Source organism: Macrotis lagotis, chromosome 2 (genome assembly GCF_037893015.1).
Source record: "Macrotis lagotis isolate mMagLag1 chromosome 2, bilby.v1.9.chrom.fasta, whole genome shotgun sequence".
Taxonomy (NCBI): domain Eukaryota; kingdom Metazoa; phylum Chordata; class Mammalia; order Peramelemorphia; family Peramelidae; genus Macrotis; species Macrotis lagotis.
In genome coordinates, this window is record NC_133659.1 from 184,731,797 (window position 1) to 184,759,512 (window position 27,716).

The 27,716-nt window shown below is 37.2% G+C and overlaps 2 protein-coding genes across 3 annotated transcripts in view; one reads left to right on the plus strand and one right to left on the minus strand.

Moving 5' to 3' along the window:
- Window positions 1-18,572, plus strand: part of MPP3 (MAGUK p55 scaffold protein 3) — a 43,410-nt gene extending 24,838 nt beyond the window's left edge. The window contains 6 exon segments of the mRNA XM_074223775.1: window positions 896-989; window positions 1,100-1,208; window positions 6,024-6,146; window positions 15,979-16,159; window positions 17,974-17,996; window positions 17,998-18,572. Coding sequence (XP_074079876.1) covers window positions 896-989; window positions 1,100-1,208; window positions 6,024-6,146; window positions 15,979-16,159; window positions 17,974-17,996; window positions 17,998-18,105 — 638 coding nt within the window. The 3' untranslated portion in view covers window positions 18,106-18,572.
- A 2,423-nt stretch (window positions 18,573-20,995) lies between these two features.
- On the minus strand, window positions 20,996-27,702 carry CFAP97D1 (CFAP97 domain containing 1). Of its 2 annotated transcripts, none has more exons than XM_074223777.1 (6): window positions 27,447-27,702; window positions 26,189-26,259; window positions 25,731-25,849; window positions 23,537-23,660; window positions 22,627-22,683; window positions 20,996-21,611 (listed from the first exon to the last, which is right to left on the minus strand). In XM_074223777.1, the coding sequence occupies exons 1-5, from the start codon at window positions 27,586-27,588 to the stop codon at window positions 22,627-22,629; spliced, it is 513 nt and encodes a 170-aa protein (XP_074079878.1). In that variant the 5' UTR covers window positions 27,589-27,702; the 3' UTR covers window positions 20,996-21,611. The 2 variants fall into 2 exon arrangements, with proteins under 2 accessions (XP_074079878.1, XP_074079879.1); XM_074223778.1 differs by having other exon boundaries at window positions 21,187-21,611; window positions 27,465-27,698.
- Between the last annotated feature and the right edge of the window lie 14 nt (window positions 27,703-27,716).

The window sequence follows — 27,716 nt, forward strand, 5'->3', positions numbered from 1 at the left end:
ACAGGTGAAGAAATTGAAGTAAGCAGATGTGAAATGATTTTCCAAGGGTCATACAGCTAGCACTTATCTGATACAGAATCTGAACTCAGATCTTTTTGACTTTAAGTTCTGTTCTAGCCTCTGATTTCAAATCTAGCCCTCTAGCCTTTAATGGCACCACACTATGTACCAAATTGATTAACTATTTTCTAAACTATGAGTACTTATTTTGTTTCTAGTTTTGAGCTACCATAAAAAAATCAGTTTTCCTTCCTTCCTTCCTTCCTTCCTTCCTTCCTTCCTTCCTTCCTTCCTTCCTTCCTTCCTTCCTTCCTTCCTTCCTTCCTTCCTTCCTTCCTTCCTTCCTTCCTATCTTTATTCATAGTAAATATTGTGTGTGTGTGTTCCCATTTAAGTGACTGCCCCATCTTATTTCATTATGGCTCAGAGGATTATAGATGATCCTGGCTAAGCCAGCAAGATGGCAATTTCAATTAGACCAGAAGGCTATATTTCAGCCTTATTCTGTTTTTCTTTTAGATCATGTATTGTACCTTTTATTATGTAATTGTTATGTCTAAAAATTAGGTTTCCTGAGCCAGAAGAACATATCCTAAATCTCTAATGAAAGTTAAAGTCAATGGGAAAGTATTCTACCTTTTATAATAATTTTCTTTAGAGCTAGTTTGCTGGAGACCATATAGATCTAGTGCTTAATTCTCAGCGGTTCAGGAGATACATGAACTTGGACAGGAAAAATCACATTTTTATTTCAATATATTTGGTCCCTTGATAATGTTTTATTTTATGCATTTATATTCATGTGAATGTTGTATGTTGCTCCAAGTTCTAGAAAAGATCAGGGAATTGGGCTCCTTAAAACACTCACTCCATAATCTCTCATTTTGTGTTTTAGATACAACCAGGACCCGGAAGAGTCATGAAAAGGAGGGAGTGGAATATAATTTTGTTTCTAAACAAGCATTTGAGGCTGATTTGCACCACAACAAGTAGGTTGAGGGGATCAGGTCCACATAGGTCAATTTTGGATAGATTTCCTTAGTTTTCGTTGTATCAGAGATCCCTAGAAGTAAATGTCTTTCCTCTTTTGATATTTTAGGTTCCTGGAGCATGGTGAATACAAAGAAAATCTCTATGGTACCAGCCTGGAAGCAATTCAGTCTGTTATGGCCCAAAACAAAGTTTGTTTGGTGGATGTAGAACCAGAAGTGAGTTATGGGACTAGTCTTATAACAACTTTCTATTACCACCATCTTTTTTTAAAATGGAAATCTGTTTTATGGACTTGGCAGTTCAGGAATTGCTAACTAGGGTTGTGATCTCTAATGTTGGGGCAATGGTATTACCTAGGGATCTGTGAATCATATGCTCCAGCAAGGTGTGATTAATCAGTCAGAATTTACCTACTTGGTAAATTCCAGTGGCTCTCTGGGATCAGACTAGCTGGGTGGTGCAATGGATAGTATTGGGTCTGAAGTTAGGAACTTGCTCATTTCAAATCTGGTTTCAGATACTATCTGTATAACCTGGGCAAGTCATTTAACCCTGTTTTCCTCAATTTTTTTCATCTATAAAATGAGCTGGACAAGTAAATGCAAACCATTCTAGCATCTTTTCCAAGAAAACCCCAAATGGGGTCATGAATAATCAGATACAACTAAACAGCAACATGAAGATTTAAATATTATTGTGTGACTTACCCAAAGTCACAGAGGTAATAAGTGACTTAACTAGAATTTGAATAGTGGTCTTCTAAGTCTAACCAACTTTTCCCCAGCAGTGAGGACCAGCTTCATGCCCCCAAATTTGGAGACTTCTAGAAGTTTAAGAAACAACTGAATTTAGCACTTTGTAAGAACAATTAGTTAAAACTGGAAGCTACCAGATGGCACATTGGCAGATAAACCCTAGGGGAGCCTTTCCTGAGGTTGCTGCCTCATTCTTCACTTCTTTTTTTTTAAAACATTTTATTTGTTTTCCAATTATATACAATAGTAAATTATACCCATCATTTTTTTCAAGGCTCTGAATTCTACAATTTTTCCCCCTCCTCCCTTCTCCCCCCCAAGGCTGTCTGATAGTCTCTACATTGTTTCCATGCCATACATTGATGTAAATTGAATGTTATAAGTGTAAACATAAGAATAAACACAAATCGCCTTCCCCCAAGAAGATGGGAAATCTCAAGAATAGAGAGAGAGAAAAAAAATTGTATTTCAGTCTGTGTTCAGATTCCAATGGCTCTGTCTCTGGGATGAGTTCTTTTCTTTATCATGAGTCCACCAGAGAAGTGCTTCTATATTTTCCCCACAGTTGCTATCACTAGCTGTACCTCCTCTCTATTCCTCCCCACTCTCATTTATTCTATTCTTTCTCTCCTTTCATCCTGGCCCCGTCCAAAAGCGTGTTGCATCTGAATACCCTCTCCCTTGATCTTCCCTCTCTTCTGTCACCTATTCCCCCTTCCCTCCCCCCATTTCCCCTCATCCTGTCCCTTTTTTCCCATGCCAGATCCTGTGTAATCCTGACTATGGAGCCTTGGTAGTTGAATTGTTTGTTTCTGGTAGCTTTTAGAATTTTCTCTTTGATTTGGGAGTTTTGGAATTTGGCTATAATATTCCTGGAAGTTTTTCTTTTGGGATCCCTTTCAGGGGGTGACCCGTGAATTCTCTCAGTTTCTATTTTACCCTCAGCTTCTAGGATCTCAGGGCAATTTTGCTGTATTATTTATTGAAAAATGAAGTTTAGGTTCTTTTCCTGGTCGTGGCTTTCAGATAGTCCAATAATTTTCAAATTTATTTTGTCTGGATCTGTTTTTAAGGTCAGTTGTTTTTCCAATGAGATATTTCACATTTTCTTCTAATTTTTGGCTTTTTGACGGGAGAGTTTTATTTCTTCCTGATTTTTTGCAAAGTCATCAGCTTCCTTTAGTTTCATTTTGCATTTGAAGGAGTTACTTTCTTCAGAGAGCTTTTTTATCTCCTTTTCCAGCTGGCCAATTCTGCTTTCTAAGGCATTCTTCTCCTCATTTGCCTTTTGTTTTGCTTTTTCCATTAGGCCTAAACTGGTTTTTAACATATTATTTTCTTCAGTATTTTTTTTTCTATTTCTTTCACCAAGCTTTTGATTTGGTTTTCATGATTTTTCTGCATTGCTCTCATTTCTCCTCCCAATTTTTCCTCCACTTCTCTGAATTGCTTTTCAAAGTCTTTTTTGAGCTCATCCACAGTCTGAGCCCATTTTCTATTTCCCTTGGAGGTTTTGTATACAGAAGCTTCGATTTTGTCATCATCAGAGTATGTATTTTGATCTTCCATAGGACTGAAGTAATTCTCTATGGTCAGATCCTTCTTTTTTTGTTGTTTACTCATTTCCTCAGCCCAAGGCTAATTTACAGCACTTCCAAGGCTTTGGGGTTGTTTTTTTTTTGGGGGGGGGGAGGACAGCCCACTGGGACCTTTATTGTTCCAGGCTCTCTAGCCCGTGCTTTGATATGTAGATGACCACAGCACTGCCCTCTGCCCTGAGGCTGTAAGGTGGGATCCAGCTATTTTAGTAAGGAAGCCTAAACTGCACCCTGCACCCTGAGTCTGAGTGCTGCCCTAGGAAGAGCAGAGAGATCTCTGCAGACTTCCATGTTCTGTGCTCCTCACTCCACACTCACCCAGGTGCAGCAGAGTTCTCTCCTCTCCCTTTCAAGCTGTTGCTGGTGATCTCTGGGCTGGACTGGGCTTTGCTGAGCTGGGCTGGGCTGAGCAGTGGCTTTTTTTCCCACCCCAGGTCCTGGTGAAGCACACCTTTCTTGTGGAGGTTCTAAGTTATCTTGGACTGGGAAAATGTATCACTCAGTCTTCTGTGGGTTCTGCCCCTCTAAATTTTGGCTAGAGCCCTCATTTGTTTGTTTTTTGAGGGTTTGGGGGGTGGGAGTTGTTGGGGGAAGGCTCCATCTTGGCTCTGCCCTCATTCTTCACTTCTGCAATCTCCCCAGCACCATTTGTAAGAACATACTTTGTGTCATTGACCCCAGATTCAATGATTAATTTTGACTCCTAGACCAGGAAGGGTGATGGGAAAAAAAGGTGCTTCAGAAGCATGGTTGATACTGAACCTCTGCCACCTCTTGAGTTTGCCATCATATTTGCCTCTTACTTGAGAGTGTATATCAAGATTTTAACCCAGTCTCTTTTATCTCCTTCTCTCTTCTCATGGAACACATATATTTCCTAAAAGAAACCAATGGGAAAATAGAATTCATCTTACTTCACAAATTTACAGATATGTTTATTGTATAGAGTTTGATGCTAATAAAGTAGGAGGGATCTGTCCTTGAGGGAACTGGCAGGAGAATTAATGAAAAGTCCAAGTTATAGGTTATATGGAAAGACATATAGCTTTATTTTATTATTATTTTTAAGCACATATATATTTTAACCCTTTCTACTAAAGGGTTTACTAGGAGAGACCCTTTGCTTTGGTAAATAAATAATATTCATTTATACTTAAAATCATCATTTGTAGAGAAATCGTAAGTGGCTACATACATTTTTACCAGTTTATTCTCATATTTAGATTAAAAATCTGCCTCCCCCGTGGAAACCATCTTTAAATCTTATATTAAGCCATTTCATACCCTTTTTATAAACTTTTTGAAGACAGGGACTGCTTAATTTTTGGTTTTCTGTCTCCAGCACCTAGCCCAACACTTGGTACATTGCAGATATTCATTAAATGCTTATGGATTTTATTCATTTACCCATCTATTCATTTATCTATTTATTATGTTTCAGTTCACTAGCATTTATTTTATCTCTCACCAGGCCAACTCCACTAAAAAAGTAGAAAAACAAAACCCTCATGACAAATATATCAAACAAAATAGACTCTCACATTAACTACATCTAGAAATACACACCATATTCTGCATCATGAGTCCATAACTCCTGTATCAAGAGGTGGGAAGCATTGTGTATCATCATCAATCAGTCCTGGATTCATCATTAGTCATTGCAGTGGTCAGTGAGCTTAAGTTTCCCATAGCTGTTCATTTTCAGCATGTTGCTGTTACGGTACTTATTGTGTTCTTGATTCTGGTCACTTCACTCTTCATCAGTTCATATGTCTTCAAAGATTTCTCTGAAACTAGTTTTTTTTTGTCATTTCTTAAGGCACAGTAGTATCCTATTATATTCACATTCCATAATTTGTTTAGCCAATTAATGGACACACTTATTAGCTACTACAAAAAGAGTGGCTATGAATATTTTTGCAGATGTACCATATTTTGCAGGTCCAGGGTCATACACTTAACTTTTCTGTGCATCAGTTTCATCATCTGTAAAATGAGGAACCTAGACTCAAATGACCTCCTAGACCTCTTCTAAACTCTAAATCTATGATTCTATTATAATTGATTTTTTTTGCAAGGCAAACAGGATTAAGTGGCTTGCCCAAGGCCACACAGCTAGGTAATTATTAAGTGTCTGAGACCGGATTTGAACCCAGGTACTCCTGACTCCAGGGCCGGTGCTTAACCCACTATGCCACCTAGCCGCCCTTTTATTATAATTGATTTTGTTACCTAGTGATTTAGACATTCAACAGGTTTTTGAGAGAACATCCTCTAGTACATTAATAATAGGAGGTGATTAGGTGGGACAATGTAGTCAAGAGGACCTGAATTCAAATACAGCCTCAGATGCATACTAACTGTATGATCCTAGGTGAATCACTTAACCTCTTAAAAAAAAACAGACATGGGACCAGACCAATGAAACTTTCTTAAAAGCTTCCAGCAAAAGCTGACTTTTTGCTCCCTTTCACCTCTCTGATTCTGAGTCCTATTGCTGAGATAAGAGGTTTGAAGAGGGATAGAAATGTCACTTCCGGGAAACTACTCCTCTTGTCTATTGAATTGAATGAAGTCTTTTTTGTACTGATGCCAAGGTGGTGCTCTGTGGGAAAGGTTAAAAAATACTGCTTTATAATCATAAGGCCTCCCACTTTCCCCAATCTCCCTTTCTCAGGTACTGAAACAGCTGAGGACCCCTGATTTCAAACCCTACATTATATTTGTAAAGCCCAGCATCCAAGAAGGGAAGACTAGCTCACCGATGTCACCAACTTCAGAGGAAACTTCAAGTTCGCTAGTAAGTATTCTCTCCTCTGGAAGTCTGGTGGTCAAAGGGTCTGCTGAGTGACATTTGTGTGGAAAGACATCCCAAGGGTCCTGGAAAAAGGAAAGAGAGTTACCTCCTCCACAAGATCCTCTTTAAGATGTTCCCTTTGAGAGAAGCCTGGAAATTCTAGTTTCTTCAGTTGGAGAGAGTTAAGGCCCTGCTGCTGAGGGTCTCTCCTTGCAGAGGATGAAAGTTTTGACTTTTGTGCTTTCCTGCTTTTCCTTAAGCCACCTTCTTGGTTTCTGTGTTGAAGGGGAAAAGCAAGGTAGGACTCTCCCTGTTATTCTAGCCCAGGTACTAGAACTAAATAATTAGCTAGCATTTTACATAGCGTGTTTGCAAAGTTTTATATAAATATTGTTTCAATTCATTCCTCAAAACAACCCTGAAAAATAGGTGCTGTTATTATAATACAGATGAGGAAACTGAGACAGGCAGAGGTTAAATGATTTTCCCAGTATCCTTCAGTATTAAGTGTCTAGGGTAGGATTTGAACTGGTCCCACAGGTACACACTGGGCCCACGTCAATGCCTCTGAACCACACTGTTCACCTTCCTATTGATCTTGGCAGGTAACTTCCTTTCTCTGGGGATCATTTTCATCCTTTGTAAAGAAGTTGGACAAGATAGCTCTAAATTTTGGGAGAATTTTTAGATCCCCATATTGGTTTGTTTTTGTTTGTTTGTTTGTTTTTGCAAGGCAAATGGGGTTAAGTGGCTTGCCCAAGGCCACACAGCTAGGTAATTATTAAGTGTCTGAGATTGGATTTGAATCCAGGTACTCCTGACTCCAGGGCCGGTGTTTTATCCACTGCACCACCTAGCTTCCCCAGATCCCCATATTGTTACAAGTTATAAATGAATGTTCTGAACTCTATACCAAAGTCAAATATTCATTCTATTATGAATCAGTACTTGAACAAAATTTTAAATTTGTTGTGACAGGTAATTTTCCTCCTAGATTCCCATTTACCTTATATAGACACACACACACACACACACACACACACACACACACACACACACACACACAAATGTAGGTGAGATGGTAACTTTAGTAGGTCAGGGGTAGGGAATGACTGGTTCATGGACCATATAAGACCTTCAAAATGATTTGGTTTGGCCCTGCCAAGGCAACTATAGCTGGGACTCAAAATTTAATATATCTAGGAGCTTTTTAGGAATGAATTAATTAAATGGTTGGGCAAATATAGCAGACTAATTTTTAGGTTGATAATTTTGTATACCCTGAGAATGATGTTATAAATATGCAAATAACCTTGGCAGAAAAAAGGTTCCTCACCCCTGCTAAAGGTTGTTTGATTTGTTACCTTTCTTTGTGCTTGATATAGTGCCTTGGATCCAATAAGTCCTTAATAAATGCTGCTTGATTTTCTCTCTCTCTCTCTCTCTCTCTCTCACTCTCTCTCACTCTCTCTCTCTCTCTCTCTCACACACACACACACACACACACACACACACACACACACACACACACACACAAACATTGGATCAGAATAAGTTCTCTTGTTTTCTAAAACAGTCTGCACAGCCCATCAAAGAACACTGGAGACTGAAGCAATATTCTTGAATCTTAGAATTGGAACTGGAGAAGAGACCAATGAACCCAAACCCTTCATTTTACAGAGAAACAAATGACCAGAGAGTGGGACTGACTTATTTGAGGTTCTTTAGGCAATAAGTAAGCAGGATGGGGTTTAGGCATAGGGAAATCCTAAATTCTCTTCTCCTTTGCTATTTTTGGCTCAAATCCCTGGTCTAGCCAGATGCTAATATACTCTTTCCTAAGAAGCCTAATGTTTTGGCAAAATTCTCATTGGAGAGAGTTGAGCATCCTTCCTTAAAAAAAAATCAGTCAACAAGCATTTGCTCTGTAGTAGTAATCTGTTAAACCTCGTGCTAAACTCTGGGGACAGATGCAAAGATCAAAATCATAATCCCAATCTCCAAATTCAAAATTAATTCCTGCTCAAAAGGAGCTTATCATTTGTATTGGAGGGGGGGAAAACAAGATGAGCAATTACAGGAAAATACAAAATTCAGAGTAAATGCAAACTAAGTTTTCATAATTACTCCTTAGATCTGTGTTCAGAGAGCTGTTATAGTCAGGAGCTGTCCAGCTCTAGTATATGATAGCTGGCTTTTGGTTAACCAAAAATAAAATTCCATATGAAATGGATTAATAACTTGATTTATTATAAAAGAAAAGCTTAGAGGGCCATATATAGATGATCTCATTTAAGCATCTCAACAGTTCTATCAGGTTACCATTTTACAGGTGAGGAAACTGAGTCTGAGAAATTAAGAGCCTTATACAAGATCACACAAGCTAAGAAGTACCAGAGGCAAGATTTCAATAAGGTTTTCTTCACTTTTACTCTAATATTCCATCTACTGAACCATGCCTTGCTTCTTAGCTAAAACAGAACAGCTCTGTTCTACCTCAACTTCTGTCCTAAATGCTTTTTTTTTAAAAAAAAGAAGTTTATTCCTGGACAGTATTTAGTTATTGAGATCTTTTTACTTAGCACCCAGGAGAGGACTAGGACTCTGGCACTTGTGTCCTAGGTAAGTCATTTCTGTCTTCATCAGTTTCCTCAAAATGATTATAATAACACCTACATTCCAAAATTATTAGAATCAAATGAGATAATATTTGTAAAGTGCTTAGTATTTGGCACTTAATAATAGTGGACTCTTAATGAATACTTGTTCCCTTCCTATTCCTTTTTCTACTTTGTGCTAAGTTCTGGGGTTACATAAAATGGCAAAACCAGTCTTTTCAGGTTTCTCTGCATAACTGCTTTCTAAAACTCTTAAAAAGCTTGTCATTTTAAGTTGGTTAAAATGTTTTCTCTAAAATTTCATTTACTTCGAAAGCTTTCTCTCTCTGCCTCAGTTTATCTGTCTTTATCTCTTTCAATACACACATACACAACATACTTATAACTACTTCAGAGTTCAACCAGACATTGCATTTTCATTCATGAAAATGCTAATGTTTTCCTTATTTGGGATTTTCCCTGTGTCCTTTGAATCTCAAGTAACAAATCTTACTGAAGTTTATTAGATATCATTGACCCTCCTTTTCATATGTGGGTGAGTTGAGATGGTCAGTGACTTGTGCAAGAGAATAGACAATATCTCCAAAAATCAGATGGAGGAATCCCAGATTAAAATTCCCTGAACTGACTGCTAGACAATGTTCATCTACTCACAGATACCAGGAGATGAAAGTCATATGATAAAATGGGAATGTGCCTCTCAAGGACAAGAATATACAAGACAGATTTGCAGACAGTTTCAACCTGAAGTAACCATTAGCATTAAGAAAAAACACAAAAATTTTTATAAAAACCAAAGAATCTGTTGGCAGATAGAATATGTTATACTTCTAGAAGAAAATAAAAGTTGACTTCTTCCAAAAAAAAAAAGAAAATGTGACTTCAAAGTTAGCTTGTGAGTTTAATGCTCTGATCCCTTCACCCTATTCCAACCCTTCTATTTTCCTTAAGTGAATCGATCCTGGAGTGATGATAGAGACCCAGGTTCTAGTCTTGCCTCTGACCCTAACTGACCAAGAACATGAACTCATTTAGCATCTCAATGCACTTAGGCAACTTGCTATGAAGAGGAGGTGCTAATTTTCATTGACAGAGGGAATTTTCTCTTTACATTGGAATAAAAGAACTAGCTTTTAATTCTGCTTCTGACATTTAAAGCTATGTGATCATGATCAGGTCACTAATCTGCTCTCAGCCTCAGTCTTTTCATCTGTAAAATGGTATTCCTCTATTGTCTTACTCCCAACCATCTGATGCTGATCATGACTGGTAGTAACAGGAGGAATATACCAGCATAACCCAAGCTCTACCAAGTCTTGTCAAGATTTAAAGGTGATTATAAATAAGTGTAGAAGGTCTCATGATGAGAATAGTCAGAGCAGGGGCTAAGGTTGGGAGAATGGGGGAGAATGGGGAATGGGGTGAACTTTTCAGATACACACTGGAAGACCTGTGAAATACTTGAAGTCATTGTAATCTTGTAACAAACTGAATGAAGTTATATATCCTTGAATCAATCAACTAGTCAATAAGCATTTGTTAAGCATCAACTTATGTGCTAAGCATTGTGCTAAGCCCTGAGAAGATAAAATTAAAATTGAAACAGTCCTGCCCTCAAGGAGCTTACCTTCTAGAAAGCAAGACAACAGATGCATATATAATAGATGGCAAATATAAGACTAGCAGTTGTGTGGGGCAGATAGTATTGTGCTAATGATGATCAAATTAAATATTTGTAAAAGCACTTTCTACTGCACTTGGAACAATTTGTTTCAAAAGGAGTATATGCTTATTTCCCCCCCCCCCCCATCTCCATCCCTGCCAGGGAATTAGCAGTGATTTACCTATCCTCTTTTTCATTCCTCTGCTACAGTTACTGGGGAAGTCAAAAGAGGTCATAGGACCAAGAAACATTTTGGAAAAACATTGTTTCATAGATGACCATGGCCAAAAATTTCATCACCAAGTGGCCAGCCTACAGATGACAAACTTCTCTTTACTTAGTTGTGCTGGTCCTTAGAAAGCAGTTATGATTTGTCTTTAGGACTGTCCTCAAAGCCTTTCTAGCATGTGCTTCCTTGGCACTGCCTTCAAGATACCATAATGAGACACATACATGGAAAGTTATATAATGTTAAGAGGTTGTTGTTGTTAAATTGGAGTCTGTGAGGAAAAAGTGAGGAAAGATTTCATGTGAGTTCCATTTTCCAGCCTTGATGTGGGCAGCACCACTCTTTCCCAGTTCCTCCCTTCAGGGGTCACTTTCTCTCTTCAGTACTTCTTGACTCCAACCCCTAGGGGAATGTTTTTTCTTTCAAATTTTTCCAGGAAAGACAATTGATAGAAGAGATGTTTGAGGCTCCTTACATGACAAAACCAGGTCTGAGATGCCTCACCCTTCCCCTCCACCAGAAACTGCCAACTTAATGTAATCTAGAACTGGCCTGGATCCATCTTCTCTTTCTCTGCTTTTAGGAAGCTATGAAAACATGAATTAATCTTTCTTCTTTTACAACTTTGAGTCCCTATTCTGGGATAGTCCCAGCAGTTATAAAAATCTATCCTTTTGTCTCCTGGACACTTTGACCACCTGTTATCTCTCTGCCAGAATTGAACAGGGACACAGGCACATCAGTAATTCATTGGTTAACCACTTTATCCCAGGGAAACTGCAAAAGGAAAAAAGCAAAACAAATTCTTTAGAAACATGGATTGGGAAACAGGCTCAGTTCCCTCCTTGGAGAGAATATGAATGAGGCAAATGGTAGGAAAGTACTAATTCGCTGTTATGTTCTTGGGAGTTTGAATTGCTTTAAACTCTTTCTACCTTTTCCATAGTATTTCTACACAGTTTTCTATAATATCTTTTCTCCAGTTGTTTTCTCTGCTAACCTATATGGTTCATTTCTCTAAGAAGTTATAGCATGTGCAGGGACCACACCACCATGTGGTACAGGGACCAACCTAGGTTCAGAGTAACTGACAGATTTCAAACCTGTCGGTGGGTTAGGGGGATGTCTTCCCCAAGCATGTGAAGACTTCCCACAGGTAGAATGTATAGATAAGAACTATTTGTTCCAATAGCCATGAAGGTGACTGAAGTAAACTCTGAAGAGCATGTGGAATTTGATCAGACATCTAAGACTCTAACATCCAAAAAACCTAGGTCACCTACTATTGCTTTGACTTTTGTCCTACCACTGGACTTAGATGACTTTGGAAGAGAAAGGCTGAGGACTTTTTGCAACTCTGCCTCACTTAAATTCAATTCATGCAGTCAAGACATCACCTGTGATGTCATTGGCCCTCTAAAAAATGAATATAAATAGCAAGAACAGGATACTCCAACTCTCATCAGCACCTAGTCTGATAAGGTTTCTCCATTTGAATGGCCTGTTTGCCTCTTGGTCCCATCCTTGCTTCAGTGTTCTTATTTTGGATTTCACCATTCTTACAAGATGACTTCTCTTCCCTCCCATAGGATAACATAGAGGTTAATCTCTTAAACACTGCTTTACAGCTCTCCAGGAGCTGTAAATATGGGGGAATTCCCTACCTGCCAGTGGATAGTGGGTTTCTTGCATCCATTTCATACCAAGTTCACTAATGAGAGGTACCAGGAAAGTTATCCTACAAAAAGGTGGTTCCTGCAAAAATGTGGTTCTTGAAATGAGTATTGAAGGAAAAAGAAACCAGGGATTCCAGGAGGTAGAATGTTCCAATCAAGCAAGACAACCAAAGCAGTATACTCTACAGCATAATGTAGAGTATGAGGAGGAGAGTAATAAGACTAGAAAGAAAGGTAGGTGCCATATTGTAATGAGCTTTGAATGCCAAATAGAGGGGTTTACATTTTACCTTAGAAAGAACAGGAAAACCATTGGAGTTTGTTGAGTCAAGAAGTGACATGGTAAGACCTTCCCTTTAGAAAATTCATGGGGGGTGGGTTGTGGGGAGAATATATTGGAATGGAGAAGAGACTGGAGGCAGGAAGTCTCTATAGAAGACTATTTGTAATTGTCCAGGTGTCAAGTGATGAGGGTGATGCCTATGTAAAGGAAGAGATGGGTACATAATGGAGAAGTGCTGAGGAGACAAAAGTGATAAGATTTGGAAACTGATTCTATTTGTGGAGCAAAAAGGGAGGAATTCAGGATGATACTGAAGTTGTAACCAGGGTAACCAGAATGATGGTGGGAAGTTCAGAAGAGGGATGGGATTTTTGGAAGAATAATGAGTTTGGAAAAGTAACGTTTCAATTGTGTTGAGTTTGAGATGTCAATGGAATATTCAGTTTGAAGTGATGAAGTGTGATTGGAGCTAAGGAAAGAGACCAAGGCTGTATGTATATAGATAGATGTCATATGCATAGATAACTGAATTGAATTCAGGAGAGCTATGGAATTCTTTTCTGCCAGCTGCTACTCTACAAAAAGGAGACATGAGATTTTATCATAAATGCAAGAATAATAATGTGTTCAGCAGCTTTCAGCTTATCCTTCAAATATTTATATTCCTACCAATATTACCTGTGTGACCTTGGGCAAACAACAACTTCTCTATTTCTCATTTCCCTCATTTGTAAAATGGCAAAAATTAGAAATGGGGGAAGAAGAGAGAAATTCCAGCTCTAATTTTATGATTTTTATTGTCAGCCAGGAAATCACAGATCCTTGAATGTACCTACTACAATAAATAGAATAGGTTCTTTGGAAAGCTATGGCCCTCCCCTCTCAAACTTGAGAAGTGAGTGGTGTTCCATGTTTTTATTGAAAAGGAGTTCTAAAAGTTTAAGACTTGGTGTTTGTTCTGACTTTTCCCAGATGGTTTTAGAAGCTGAATTGTGTGCCAGTTATTGGTGGGGGGGATATTCCCTGATAAGGAGTATTCTGCTACTAATACTGGTTGACATCTTCTCTGCAATATATTCTCTTAGACCAGGAGATCTTAATTCAATTTTTAGCATTAGAGAACCCTGAGGCAATCTGGTGGAGCCTTTGGACCTCTTCTCAGAAAAATGTTTCTATATGTAAAAAGTAAAATACATAGGATTACAAAAGAAGCCCATTATATTAAAGTAGTTATCAAACTTTTTAAAAAATAAGTTTACACTCAGGTCCTCCTGATTCCAAGGCCAGTACTCTATCCACTGCGCCACCTAGTGTGACCTTGGGCAAATCACTCTTAACTCCATTGCTTTAAATAAATTTTAAAAAGTTTACAGTTCCCAGGTTAAGAACACTTGTAGAAAGTTGCCAAGGTCACATAGCAATTATGTGGAATTTGAACTCAGAACTTCCTATCTTTTAGTTCAGTTCTTTAACAACTACTCTTTGTATAAGTTGTATTGTTGTTGAGTTGTCTTTCAATTATATCTGATTCTTTGTGATCCCTTTTGGTAGTGCCATTTCCTTCTCCAGCTCATTTTACAGATGAGGAAACTGAGGTAAACAGTTGAGTGAGCTTCCCAGGATCACACAGATAGCAAGTAGCTGAGTCTAGATTTGAATTCAGAAAAAGGAATCTTCCAATTCTGATATTCTGTGTCCCAGGTGTGTAGACTGGAAATTTTTAATTAGAAATTTATTTTATGGCATATCTCCTGGGAATGTTTTGTTTCCTCAGTGATCAATGAAACTTTCATCAAGCACTAGTCACTGTGCTAAGGGTTGGGATTACAAAGACAAAAGGTCATGGTATGGATGTGATCTTGCTATGTCTAAAGAGCCATGTTTTGAGCATTGAAATTTGAAGTGACTAGTCCAGGATCACACATGTAGTATGTGCACATCAGAGGTAGGATTTCAATCCTGCCTTTATAAATGCCAAGGCTATCTCCCTGTTTATCAGGTCAATGTATAGTACCTAATCTTGAAGTTTTAAAAGTTATTTGCTCTACGTTCTGCAGATGGGTAATGGGAGTAACATGTATATACCCAAATATCCTCATCTGTAAAATAAGGGAATGGAACTCCAGGACCTACCAGGTTCCTTCTAGTTCTAAATCTTGGTGGTGAATGCTATTGGTATTTTAATGCTAATTTTACAGGTGAGAAAATTGAGGTTAAAAAACTGGGAATTTTGATGAGGTATGAAGCATAGTTTATCCTTAAATCCTGAATCTTAGCCTGATTCCATGACAATATCATAAATTTAGGTGTTTGTACCCTCTTCCCCTCTCTACCTTCTGGAGATGATGGGGTCCCTCTGCTTTAGAGGTACTTCTAAACAAGTGCATACAAGTGAACCTGGAAACTTCTTATAATGACTTTAGACTGTAAACTATTTGCTGGTAGAGACTGTAGCTTTAATACCTCTACAATATTAACATTTCATAGCACAGAGCTTGAGGCATAAGGGCCCATTAAATGTCTAAATGAAATTTTATGGATTACTAAGTTTATTTCTAGTTATCATGGGACAAATATCATGGATTTAGGACTGGAAAGGACTTCCATTGTCATCATATTCATCCCCATCTTATTACAGACAAGGAAACTTAGGCTTCACAGACAGGGTCACAGGGACACTATAAGGTATTAAGTGTCAGAGCTGGTCTTCAGATATAGTTCTTCAAAGTCCAGAGTTTTTCTACATGTCTTCTCCCATGGACAGTTCCATTTTATCCCATTTATATCTTACTTATACATAGTTTGCAAGCTCTTCCCCACCTCAGTTAGATTGTGACCCACCTTGAGAACAGGCACTGATTTTTTTTTGCCTCTTTTTATATATCCTTAACACTTATCTGTCTGACTGTTAAGTAGTCACTTAATGGTAATGGACCGACTATACCTAATTTATGTTAAGTGACTTAGTTTTTACTATTAGTATTATTATACTAATCTCTGTTCATGAATTCTCAAGCTTAGTCATATTCATCTTTTCTAGGGTTCAGGTAGCCTGGTTGTTTGCGATCTTAAAAAAAAAGGAGGGAATGCTGAGTCATTGCAGCTTTTGTGAGATAGTTTTTCCAGTCTCTGGAGATGATGGGTGGTGCAGTAGACTGGGAATCATAAAGACCTGGGCTCAAATCTGGCCTCAGCTACTTTTTGGCTGACTGACCCTGGCCAAGCCCCTTACTCTCTGCCTGCCTCAGTTTCTTCTGCTCTACCAGATTTGAGGATAGAGTTATATATTGTAAAGCATTAAAGCACTCTGATAGCAGTAATCATATTTTCTTCCCTGTTCTGACATTATGGCTTCTTCCTTTGCAGAATGAGGAGCAACAGGAAATGGTCTCCTCGGCAGCCTTCATAGACCAGCATTATGGCCATTTGGTGGATGCAGTTTTGATAAACGAGGATCTCCAGAGTACTTACAATGAACTCAAAGTAATCTTAGAGAGGTTGAACAAAGACTCTTACTGGGTCCCAATCACCTGGGTCAGGTAATTCCGTCTGGCACCTGTCTGTCATCATCAATGCTTTGTATAGAAGAAATTTATAAGTGGGAAGTAATTTTTTTTAATTCAAACCTGGTCTCCTCTGGATCCAGGAAATCACTGGAAATGAAGGTGTTCTAAGAACAACACATTTTGGTCATGAAAATATCAAAGAAGAAAGTTGATCCTAATGCCTTGTACCAAAGTTCAATAGCTGTCTGTGCTCAAGTGTCAGAGACCTAATTAAGTTGGAGACCTTAATTAAACTAAGTTTGCCATGAGATCTTGAAAATAAGGTCACCTTTCATTTATTCAGCACTATCAGGAAAGGAGGTGTTTCTCATGATTGAATTTTCCACATAATTAAAGAGGCATCCCTCTTGCTCTTTCAACAACAAAAACTATCAGAATCATTTTGAATGGATGTCTTAATAAAAGGTATCATACATTTCCCTATCCTACTAAACCATATAGAGAAATAGCATGAAGTAGTATATAGAGAGCCAGCCTTCAGGGAAGAAAGACCTGGGTTGATACCTTCTGATATATGGTTATGTGACTTTAGGCAAGGATTTTCTAAGATTTTAAATTGTAGAAAAGTGAAAGACCTGAATTAGACGACCTGCATTCACCTGGGAATTCCCTTTACCAAGGAAATGTCAAGGCCAGGAAAAGTCTGCAGGAAAAAAAATGCCTGGCCATGAGTGTGGTTTATGCCCCTTTCTTTTCTCATGGGCTCTTTGCCCTATCCTAATTGGTCTTGGTCAACCATGATTTTTGAAATAGTTTCTGCTTTCTCCTTCACTCTTCAAAGTTGGCAGTCATGTCTAAAGTACAAATAAGAGTCGAAATGACTCTACTTCAGTCATCATGATCCAGTGGAATGTTGAATTTAAAAGAGGGATTCAGTTGCAGATCCCATATCTGTCACTAGAATTTTGAGACTGGGGGTGAGAGACTAGATGACTTTCAGCATCCCTTTTGACTCAGAAATATGATCCTACATAAAACATGTGAGCTAATCTTGAGTATATAGACTTTGTGAACTTTTTGACTTCTTAAAAAAGCATTTTCCCTCTTCTGAGTTCTTGACTATGAATCCATAAAACTCTGACTGCCAAAAGATAAATGAGATATTCTCAGCAATACTAAGATGAAAAAAAGGGTTGAAACCAATAAAAGTTAACATTTTTGACCCTTTTACTTATAAGAACCCATGTCGGCAAGGAAAATGAACCGGAGAGGAAAAGGTAATTATTCTAATTTAGCCCCTTTAACTTCTCCTTCTGCTTCTCATTACCTGTGTTATGCTCTTCTCTGCACAAGCTGCTGTATTAGAACCAAAACCTCTCATTTCAGCCAGGCTCACCCAGTTCTATCACTCAGTTTAGATGTAACCTGGATGTAACAGTGGCCTGACTTGTGCATCTATCTCTTTGGACTAGGTTTTACTGTCCCATTTGCTCTCTCTCCAATATGCTTAACAGGAGTACCTTAGACAATTTTTCAGGAAAGAAGAGATTTTCTGAAGTTTCTATCCATGTGATGAGAAGAAAATGCTGCATTGGATTTCTAGTTCTTATATTCTATTGCTATCATGGTGGTGATTCTGATATATATACATATGATCCTTAAAGTTATTATTGGTCTGCCTTTTTAGAAAAAATTTTAATGTCATTTTCTGATTGTTTTTGTCAGAGTGCCATCTATATAGGTCTCATTCTAAAACAGTTGTAACTGGTTTATTTTTTTATTTTATTTTTACCCACAAGTAATTTTCTACTATAGTTTCAATTTTTAAAATGTTTTATTGATGTTTTTGTCAAAGTGCCATCACTTCCCAATACCCTTTCACCCAGCTGACAGAACCTTCTTTTATAATAGACATGGAATTTATCAAAACAACCAAGACACTGATCAGCTTCGGCAGGGTATGCCTCTTTCTGCACCTGTAGGCTAACATCAACCTCTCTAAAAGAGGGACAAACAGGTGTGTTTCACCACCAGTCCTCTCCAGTAAGGACTGATTTCTGCATTGATCTGAATTTTGATGTCTTGAAAGTGTGTTTTGTGTTGTTTATATATGTGTGTGGTTTTCTTGGTTCTCCAACCCCATTCTCTTTCTCTTTACACAATGATTAAATTAATTAACCTTTGTTTTTGCAGATGTTCATTAATACTCATGGACAATGTATTATAATGTAGTGTCTTTGTTTTGCTGCCTGTAAAATGTAAGGTTCCCCTCCCCCCTAGCATTTTATAAAAAAAAAAAACCAAAAAACAAAAACTCTAAAATAGCATAGTCTCTTTTTTGAGCTTGGTTATTTTTTACAAAATATTTATTTAAATGATTTATTGTGTACTTTTAAAAAGGAAAAATAGAAATACATTTACAACTCTTTATACCTAATAAATTTCTACATAAAATATGACCATACCCATTTATTAGGTTCTCCCTCTTTATTCTCTTTTTTGCTTATTCTTTCTCTGTATGACTATTTTTCTTTTCTTGTATTCAAGTATATATATACTATTCTTTGCTACTATTTCCTTGGCTTTGTGTTCATATTATATGTTCCTCATAACTGCTAATTTTTCATGGCAGTATTGTATTCAATTACATACCATTCATATTATTCAAATACATACAATTTTATCTTGCCATTCACAGCAGTTGGTTGGACTTTTAGGTTGTTCCTAGGTCTTTACAATTACAAATAAAATAGCTTGATTTTTAAAAAGTCTTCTTGGTAACAGTCTGAATGTTATTAATTATGTAAATTAGAAAACACTAGAAGAAAATACTTCTTTAAAAAACACAGGAGAGTATTGATGTGAAGATAGAACACCCTAAAATCATGCTTCACTTGGAAAACAGACTAGAGACTTAACTAGGAAATGTATTTAAATTCTGGGCTCCTCCAAGTGAACTTTGGGCAACTGCCCCACACTCAAGCTTACTGATACCTCAGATTCACTCTTACATTTATCTATTTTACTTCTTTGAAAAATTGTTAAGAGGTACTGAATTCAATGTTTGTTGAATTGACTTGAACTTGGAGAGCTCTCTGTGTGGGGCAGAAGTGAGGTATCTATGAAATGTTGATTATAACTTAATAGATCCCGAAGAAATCAACTCTGCCAAATGAAAATGTCTTTTAACTTTTTTTTCTCACGAGAAAACAGTGGGTAGGGAGAGGATTGGATTTGGAATCAAGAGGCTTTGGGATCAAATCAGGGTTCTGCTAACTTGGGTGACCTTGGGCAAATAAGCTTAATCTCTTTGGGTCTCAGTTTTCTTAATCTGTCAAAGGGGACAGATAGTTGGACTTGATGACTCTCCAAGGTCCCCACTAGCTCAATCTAGGATCCTAGGAGGAGAGCAACAGAGAAAAGGCTTCCACCCAGGGAAGCAGCCTAGTGTAATGAGTCTCTGAGCATTAGATGTAGCTAGGTCTGACCCTTTTGGTAGAAACTTGCTAGATATGGTATTACACCAGGTTTCAGCTTCCTCATCTTTAAAGCAGGAATAATAGTAGTCTCTTCATATTGAGAGGATCAAACGAGATAGATATCATAAGTAAAGCACTATGTAAATATTGACTATTTCAGAGATAGGCTAAACTAATTCTGGGTGCTGACTTAAAATTTTCACTGTGAGCATTTACACCTTGGAAATCAGCAAACACTACAAATCAGGGCTTGATTTATTGAGTTTTTTTATTATCTGGACTTCAGAAGGTGATGAAGAAAATGTTAAGAATTTATATTAAAAGTATGTCCTATGCATATTTTTTTTCTTCTCAAGAGCTGATTGTTTAACATTTATCAAACACCCAACTGGCTGTTATACTAAATAGAGGTGGAGAATAAGGACTTGAAAGTATTGATTGAGATTAATAAGAGATTAAGTCACTTGACCATGATATCACAGGAGAAAACTTTTTTAAAAATCAAGCTATTTTATTTGTAATTTTAAAGAACTAGGAACAACCTAAATGTCCAGCTGGTGGTGAATGGCAAGACAAATTTGTATGTATTTGAATAATATGAATGGTATATAATTACCAGGCACACCATTGTGGCTATTATTAATCCTGAGTGGAGATGGAGAATATGAACTTAAAAATGATTGAGATCATTTGCAGCCTTAAAGGTTTTATCCACTCCTTAAAGGTTTTATCCACTCCACCAGAGGTATCAAATAGAAGGCCAACAGCCTATATGGCCCATAACACTGAATCAAATCAGATCAAAATGGAATTGAAAAATATTAAAAATAAATAAAGATACAACAGAAACATAGTTAATGGTTAAAATTTTTTTTAAATCAGGGATTCTTCTGTAATATTGAGTAATCTGTTTCTATTTCCACCTTTTAAATAATAATTATAATTATACTTGGCTGTCAACTCAGGCAATAAGCTCTTGGGGATGGTGTTGGGGTTTACCTTGTTGCTTAGATGCCTCCTTTTTTTTCAAAAGGATTCAAATTAACATAAGAAAATGACTCCAATTAATTATGTCACACTTTACTATATTCAAGTGGTCATGGATCATGCTTCATCTCTAGCATGCTAGAATACATACATATTTAAAGATATTAGTTTCATATCTAATTTTTGCAATTACCAGCTTGGCCTGGTCACAGCCTTGAGGGCATGAGCAGGCAATCACATATACACCCAGAGATATCTTTTAATAATTATGGGACTTTTTAAGAATAAGTACATTCTCAAAAGATATAGATCAGAATCAATGAACTATAGAAAATTATTTCTGTACCACATAGGAGTCAATGACATTCAAAAGACAGCAAATAATTTGTATACCCTATAAATAAATATGGGGATGTCAAACCATTCCTTCTAAAAGTCACATTTGCTGACCTATATAGTCAGCAGTAAAATCTATGCACTGTAGTCTCAATTTGCTTTGATACATTTTCATCATAGTTAATGGAGTATTTTACTGTTGCTGCAGGCAGATGTGAGCAGACATCCTTGCTCTGTGTATTGCGATTCTAAAAAAGAAGTTCTTTTTCCAGTTTTGTATAGCGACGGAATTTTTAAAAATGACATCTGTTCCACATGTCTTTTTTAACTTTGATTTTGTTACATGATTTTTTGGGGGGAGGGGTGGAGAAATTAACTTGTAGCTTGATGATCACCTTTTTCTTTTTGTTTTTGGTCTATGTCTAAAAGGGTGATATGGTCTGAGTGTGAAATGTTCTTTGTTTAAAAAAAATAAAAACATGCTTGCAACTTTTTTTTTTTCTGGTGGCAGGTTCCATTTCTGTCTCTAGATTCAGATGAGGAATATAATGTAACTTACTTATTTCATGTGCCAAGTTTTATTGTAGCTTCCTAAGATCCAGTCATTCAGCCATTAAGAATTCCATGTTAATCCAAGTTGACTTGAAATCACCGAGTCTTTTCTGGGTTTTCCCCCCCCAAGTTGACTTTTCTTTTAATTAATAAAAGGGAAAAAAGGTTGGGGGAGGGGAGAACATCAATTACATTGAATAACAATTATTTATAACATAGCAGCCATGAAATAAAGACCACCTGTGTTTACAGCCCACCTCTAACACTTATGGATGACCATAGGACAATCACTTATCTTCTCTGAGTCTCAGTTTCCTTTTTTGTAGAACTTACATTTCCCAGAGTGTTTGTAACTCTTGAATGATATAATTCTCAAATCTCCCTCTCCCTCTCCCTCTCCCCCTCCCTCCCTCTCTCTTTCTCTCTCTCTCTCTCTTTCTCTCTCTCATTATCTAAATTAATATTCCTAACTAGAGTATGATATTATAAAACACTATATAAATCTTAAAGCACTAGGTATTATTGGTTTCTTTCTTTTTACCCAATATCTAATAACTGCTAATATTGAAAGAGCATAGTCTTGGAGACAGAGTCTGGGTTCAAATTCCACTTTTCCATGTGATTTTTATGTCAACCTAATCCCCCTTGTGCCTCACTTTCCAAAACTGTAAAATGAAGAATAGATTGAATTAGATGGCATCTAGTCCATAGAACCCAACAACAACAATAATGGGCAGTCCTAGAGACCTCATGTTCATATATAAGTTCAGCATAATTGAAAAAAAAACAGTGGAAATTTGGATAACAGGAACCCATTCATGTCTCCTCTTTCCAGATCCCCCACCCCCCCGGGCCAAAGAACATACTTGATCTTATATGTCTGCTCTCTGTAGTCTCCATTCTTCATGGAGTTCAATATTAATGAATGGATCTTAAAGTTTAAAAACTATGACTTTTTAAAGTTAACAGAGAGGGGTGGCTAGGTGGCACAGTGGATAGAGCACTGGCCTTGGAGTCAGGAGTACCTGAGTTCAAATCCGGCCTCAGACACTTAATAATTTCCTAGCTGTGTGGCCTTGGGCAAGCCACTTAACCCCATTTGCCTTGCAAATAAATAAATAAATAAAGTTAACAGAGAAGGGGCAGGGACGTACCTAGTCCTTTTTGTAGAGAAGATACCTTGTGGTATTTCTTATGTAACGTCTAGAATTCTTGAAAGAAAAAGCAGAAATATTTTTGTCAGTTATCTTACATTTGCAGTATGATTTGATTCTGGAATTTGAACACACTATGGGTTAAGGTTTCCCTGGCTTCCTTCAAGTTACAAGTGAAATCCCAGCTTCTAGAGAGAGCCTTTCCCAATCCCTTTTAATTCTATCATCTTCCCTTTGTTGAATATTTCTTACTTATTCTTTGATAACATGTTTATATAAAACTGTTTGAACAATGTATCTTCCCCCCCAACCCCAACCCCTAATTAGACCATGAACTCTTCTAGAGCAAGGATTGTCTTTTATTTATCTTTTACACCTTGGACTTATCATGATGCCTGCCACACTGGAATTACAAAATTGCTTTTTAAAAATACCTTCTGGTGTTTTCCATGAATCATAGTGTCATGGCATCAATAATTATGCTATGACAATAAGATGTACCAAGACGTCACAGGGTTCTATTTTGCAAATTGTAAAGCACTTTATTAAGGGACAAAATTTGTAATTGTGCTATTAAGCAACAGGAAAAAACATTAACCAATGAAGCTTGGAGCTACATTCATTTCTTCTGTTTGTTCTCACTTTCTCAAACCCACATTTTCTGTTCTATTTTGATAAGTTAGAAGCATCAAGGTAGGTGGTAAAGGAAGCTTCTGTTACTTGGAACTATCTGAAGACATCTCAGAAAGTCCTTTTTTTTTTACCTCCTTCCTCTTTAGTGAACTTTTATTTTCACTGACTGTTAAGGTCAGCTACATGGGAATCCTATTGAAAGTTCTCCTCACTTGGAACTTGAAGAAATATGTATGTCTAAAGAAAATAAAATACATATAACCCCATCCCCACATGCCTGCCAATCTATCTCTGATGCTCTTCGGTCATAGTGAGGTTTACGGTCTCCAAGTCTCCGAAGAATTCCTTGATTCTCTACAGTAATTCTCACCAATTCCCTGTTGCGAGTTTCCCTGTTTAAGCTGGAAAAGAGAAAAAATCCATGAAACACCAAGGCTAGAGAAAAGCAAAAATAGCAAAAACAAAATTCTTATTGGGTTGGGCTGAATGAAAAATCAGAAGTGAAGGAGTGTGAAATTTCTGGGTGGGCTGACCTTGACAGACTTCACCTGCCATTTCTTGTGACCTCTGCATATTTGTTAGATTAGAACAATTACAGGGAACTGGCCATGATGCCCTACATTTAGATGCTAGGGAAATCATCTTGGAAAACAACAAATCATCATCTGAAAACTTTGATTGTACTGACTTAGGGAGGCAATGGGATATAGTGGAAGGAGTTCTGGGGTGGTGGAGTTAGAATAAATATAGATTTGGAAGTAGAAGGGAAAAGTTCAACCTCCCCTCCCCCTTTTTTATAGGTGAGGAAACCAAGGTACAAATTGAGTGATTTGACCAGGATCACAAAGTTAAGGGTACCTTAATGAAAACCTGAGCTGTCCAATTCTCTACCATGCTCAATGAAATAGTTACACTTCTGGTTTGTATGGGGTCTATGAGAGAAAATAAAAGGGCACCATTCCTTTGGCTGCTCTGGTCAGTTGGCTGAGTTTACAATGCACCTATGATAACACGATATGATTTTAGGCAAGTTACAGTCTCTCTGAGTCTCAGTTTCCCGATCAGCAAAATGAGGGTTCTAAGGTCCCTTCCAGTCCTAGATCCATATCCTATGAATCCCCTAATTCCAATGGAAGAAACATTACCTACCTGTGCACAAAGCCCTTTGCTAGTTGGTAGGGGGAAAAGAAACTGTCCTATTTCTGTCCTTGAGGGGTTTATAATCCAGAGGGAGTAAGATGACTATACAAACAAGAGCCCAAAGAGCTATCTTGCTGTTCTGTCTTTGTGCATCTTGTCCCCATCTTCAACACTGCCTCTAGTTTCCTTCAAAGCTCAACTCAAACAACACAATCCTACACAAGATGTTTCCTGATTCCCTCCCTACTTCTACTCCCTTTCCTCAAAATTACCTTGACTTTTAAAAAATACATACATTTTTGTCCATATTGTATCTGTACACATTATATACATGTCTCTTTCAATAGAATATAATTTCCTTGGGGCAGGGACTTTTCATTTATATCGGTTTGACACATAGGAGCAGACACCAGACACCAGGCAAAATATGATAATGAAACTAAGGAAAATTTGAGGAAGGAGAGATTTGTTTCTGCTTTGAGTAGAATGGGGTTGGGGATCAGGGAAGGTTTTCTTGGCACCTGAGGTTGGGGGAGATGGTGGGAAGTACCCTATCAGTCAGAAGTAGAGGTAAAATGAGGGGGTTGGACAAGATGGCCTTTTCACTCTAGGTCAGTGCTCCTATCATATCTCAGCTCCCTTCTGTGGGATTAGACTGCCCACCCTGGAGTCAGGAAGACCGGAGTTCAAATCTGACCTCAGACACTTACTAGCTGTGACTGCCCAGGGCAAATCATTTAACCCTGCTTGCCTCAGTTTCCTCATTTGTGAAATGAAGGCAGTGGTCTGTCCCTCCAGTTCTGAATCATAGAACTGAGTTCTATTCTAACAGGGAAAGATGTGAAGAAAGGGAATTCCAAACATAGGAATTTGCCTACCAATATGGACAGAGGAGTGTGGAGGTAAAATCAAGGTCTCCTGTGCTAATACAGGCTTAATATCAACAGGCTCTCTGAAAATGTACATAATACATTTTTAAAATTAAAATCTGTATTATTAGTGTTTTTCTCCATCACTTTCTTAAGATAATCAAATACGACAATAAATTAAGCCCTGATTAGTAATGTTTGCCTAATTCTAAGGAGTAAATGCTCACCACCTAAATTTAACAGTCAGTTCTGGCACTAGTTCAGCTAGCACATGACTATTAAAATGAAATAGGAAGCCTCTCTCCTAAGCAGCAAAGGATCTTAGTTAGATTTTTGCATGAGGAAATTTGTTTTGGTAGTTGTGTGCTAGTGAAGATATTGGAAGCAGGATACTGAGAGCTAATAGTCTTTCAGAGATGAGATTCATGATAGTAGTGTTGGGAGGAAAAGTGAGAATAATACCTCTTGGAAAAATATTCATTCCAGCAATCCACCTTGGCTGGACCACGCTGGGCATCGGCAATTTTTTGACACAGTTGTTTGTTTTCATATTCGATTTTATTATTTCTTTTTTGTTCACCCTGGTAATAAAAATGTCACCATGATGGGTATGTCGTTTCCATGTCCAAGAGCTGAACTACATTTAGGAGAGATACATTTATTTATTTATTCCTATACCAACAGTGGGAATTTGAGAGAAAGGTTCCTCTCAATTGACAGAGAAAGGAACAGGGTTGGTTGAGGGGGAAATGAGAGCTGGGTAACATGGAGCTTTTAGAAGAGGAAGAATTTCAGATAAGGACTACAAAAATGCTTTGGGGGTTTGGACAACCAGGTCTGGGTAACTGGTTCTCTTTAAGAGTTTATATCTATTTCAAAGTTAATACAGAAGAGATTCTGGGAGTAGTCAAATCACCTACCTGTAATTTACTTAGTTTTAAAATATGATGTGTTTGTGCCAGTGGAGGTTTTGTATCAACTGTAGGCTTCGCTAGAAAAAGATAAATGAATTTGTTATATCATGATTAAATTAGTTACCCTGCATATATATATATGTATATATATATATATATATATATATATGCCTTTCAGATTTAGGAAAAGTTTATAGTTTGAGCCAAGATTATTTATATATATGCATATATATTATTCATATATAATTATATTAATGTATTGATTCTAATGGATTAATTATATTATGAATTATTTTTAAAAAATTAAATATTTTTGGATTTCTCCCAATTATAACAATTTAAAAAATTTGTGTTTTTTTTTTAAGTTTTGAGTTGTAATATTATCCCTCCCTCCTCCCTAGCTCCCAAATGGTAAGCAATCAGATATAGGCTATACATCAATCATGTGAAACATTTCCATATTAGTTATTTTGTACAATAAGATTCAAACATATCAATTATATTAAGAAGGTCAAAAGATTTAGTTAGGTTTGATTTCCCAAAGCAACATTGCTTAAGATTGCCTATGCTGTAACAAAAAATGCTAGATCTATAAAAAGGAACCCTCCCACAGATGAAAAATCTCTTTGGTATTTGTAAAACTGACTTTTTACACTTCTACCCCACACAAATCTAGAAATAAAGGCACTGATATCTTATTTTCTCTCTTACTTCCCCCTTCATTGAGAGCCTCAGGCCCCATCATCATTATGAACTCAGGAGTGGACATGGTAAGGCATTTTTAGGCCTTCATTGTCCCTTGACCAAATCTAGGATGGCTTGTCTAATGCCTTGTTTTTGTTTTTTTAAATAAAATAATTTTTTAAAATTATGAATTTAGCAATCATCAACAGATATTTTAGTACACAAATAGGAACACAAATTAATTCTATGTGAAATTATGAACTTTACTAGTTTTTTTTTAAAGCAGAGATTAAATTGAACACAATAATAAAATTTCTCCATATTCTCTTCTGAACTTTGCTTTCTAGTGTATGTTTTTAATGGAGTTTTTGCATCTCTATCATTCCCCATTCACCGTTGTGTTCTCTTCTTTCCTTTCTCCTTCCCTCAAGTCCTTCCTTTTGAAGAGAAAGAATTCCATGAAAATAAAATCAATTTATAAACCAAGTCTGAGAAACCCTATAGCATTCTGAAATCAAGAACTGTTTTATGTTTTAAACATCACCAAGTTGACCACACCTTCGGATTCATGAATACCTACCAACACCCTCAGACCCACCTACTTCCACTCTGTTCTTGTGAGACACGTGGTGGCCAATATCCAGTTTCTTCTTAAAGTTTGTGCTTTGTCTGTGATTAGAAACAATTGCAGGATATGCTAAGTATTCTAAGGAGCTATTCATTTTCTGCTCTCAGTTCAGAAATGAGGCTCCTACATATTAACTCTGAGGTCTACTTTGCTTTACCCATTAATGACTGTCATAGTCAACCTGTTATGACATCAGTGAAAAGCCCAGTCAAGTTGCTAAGA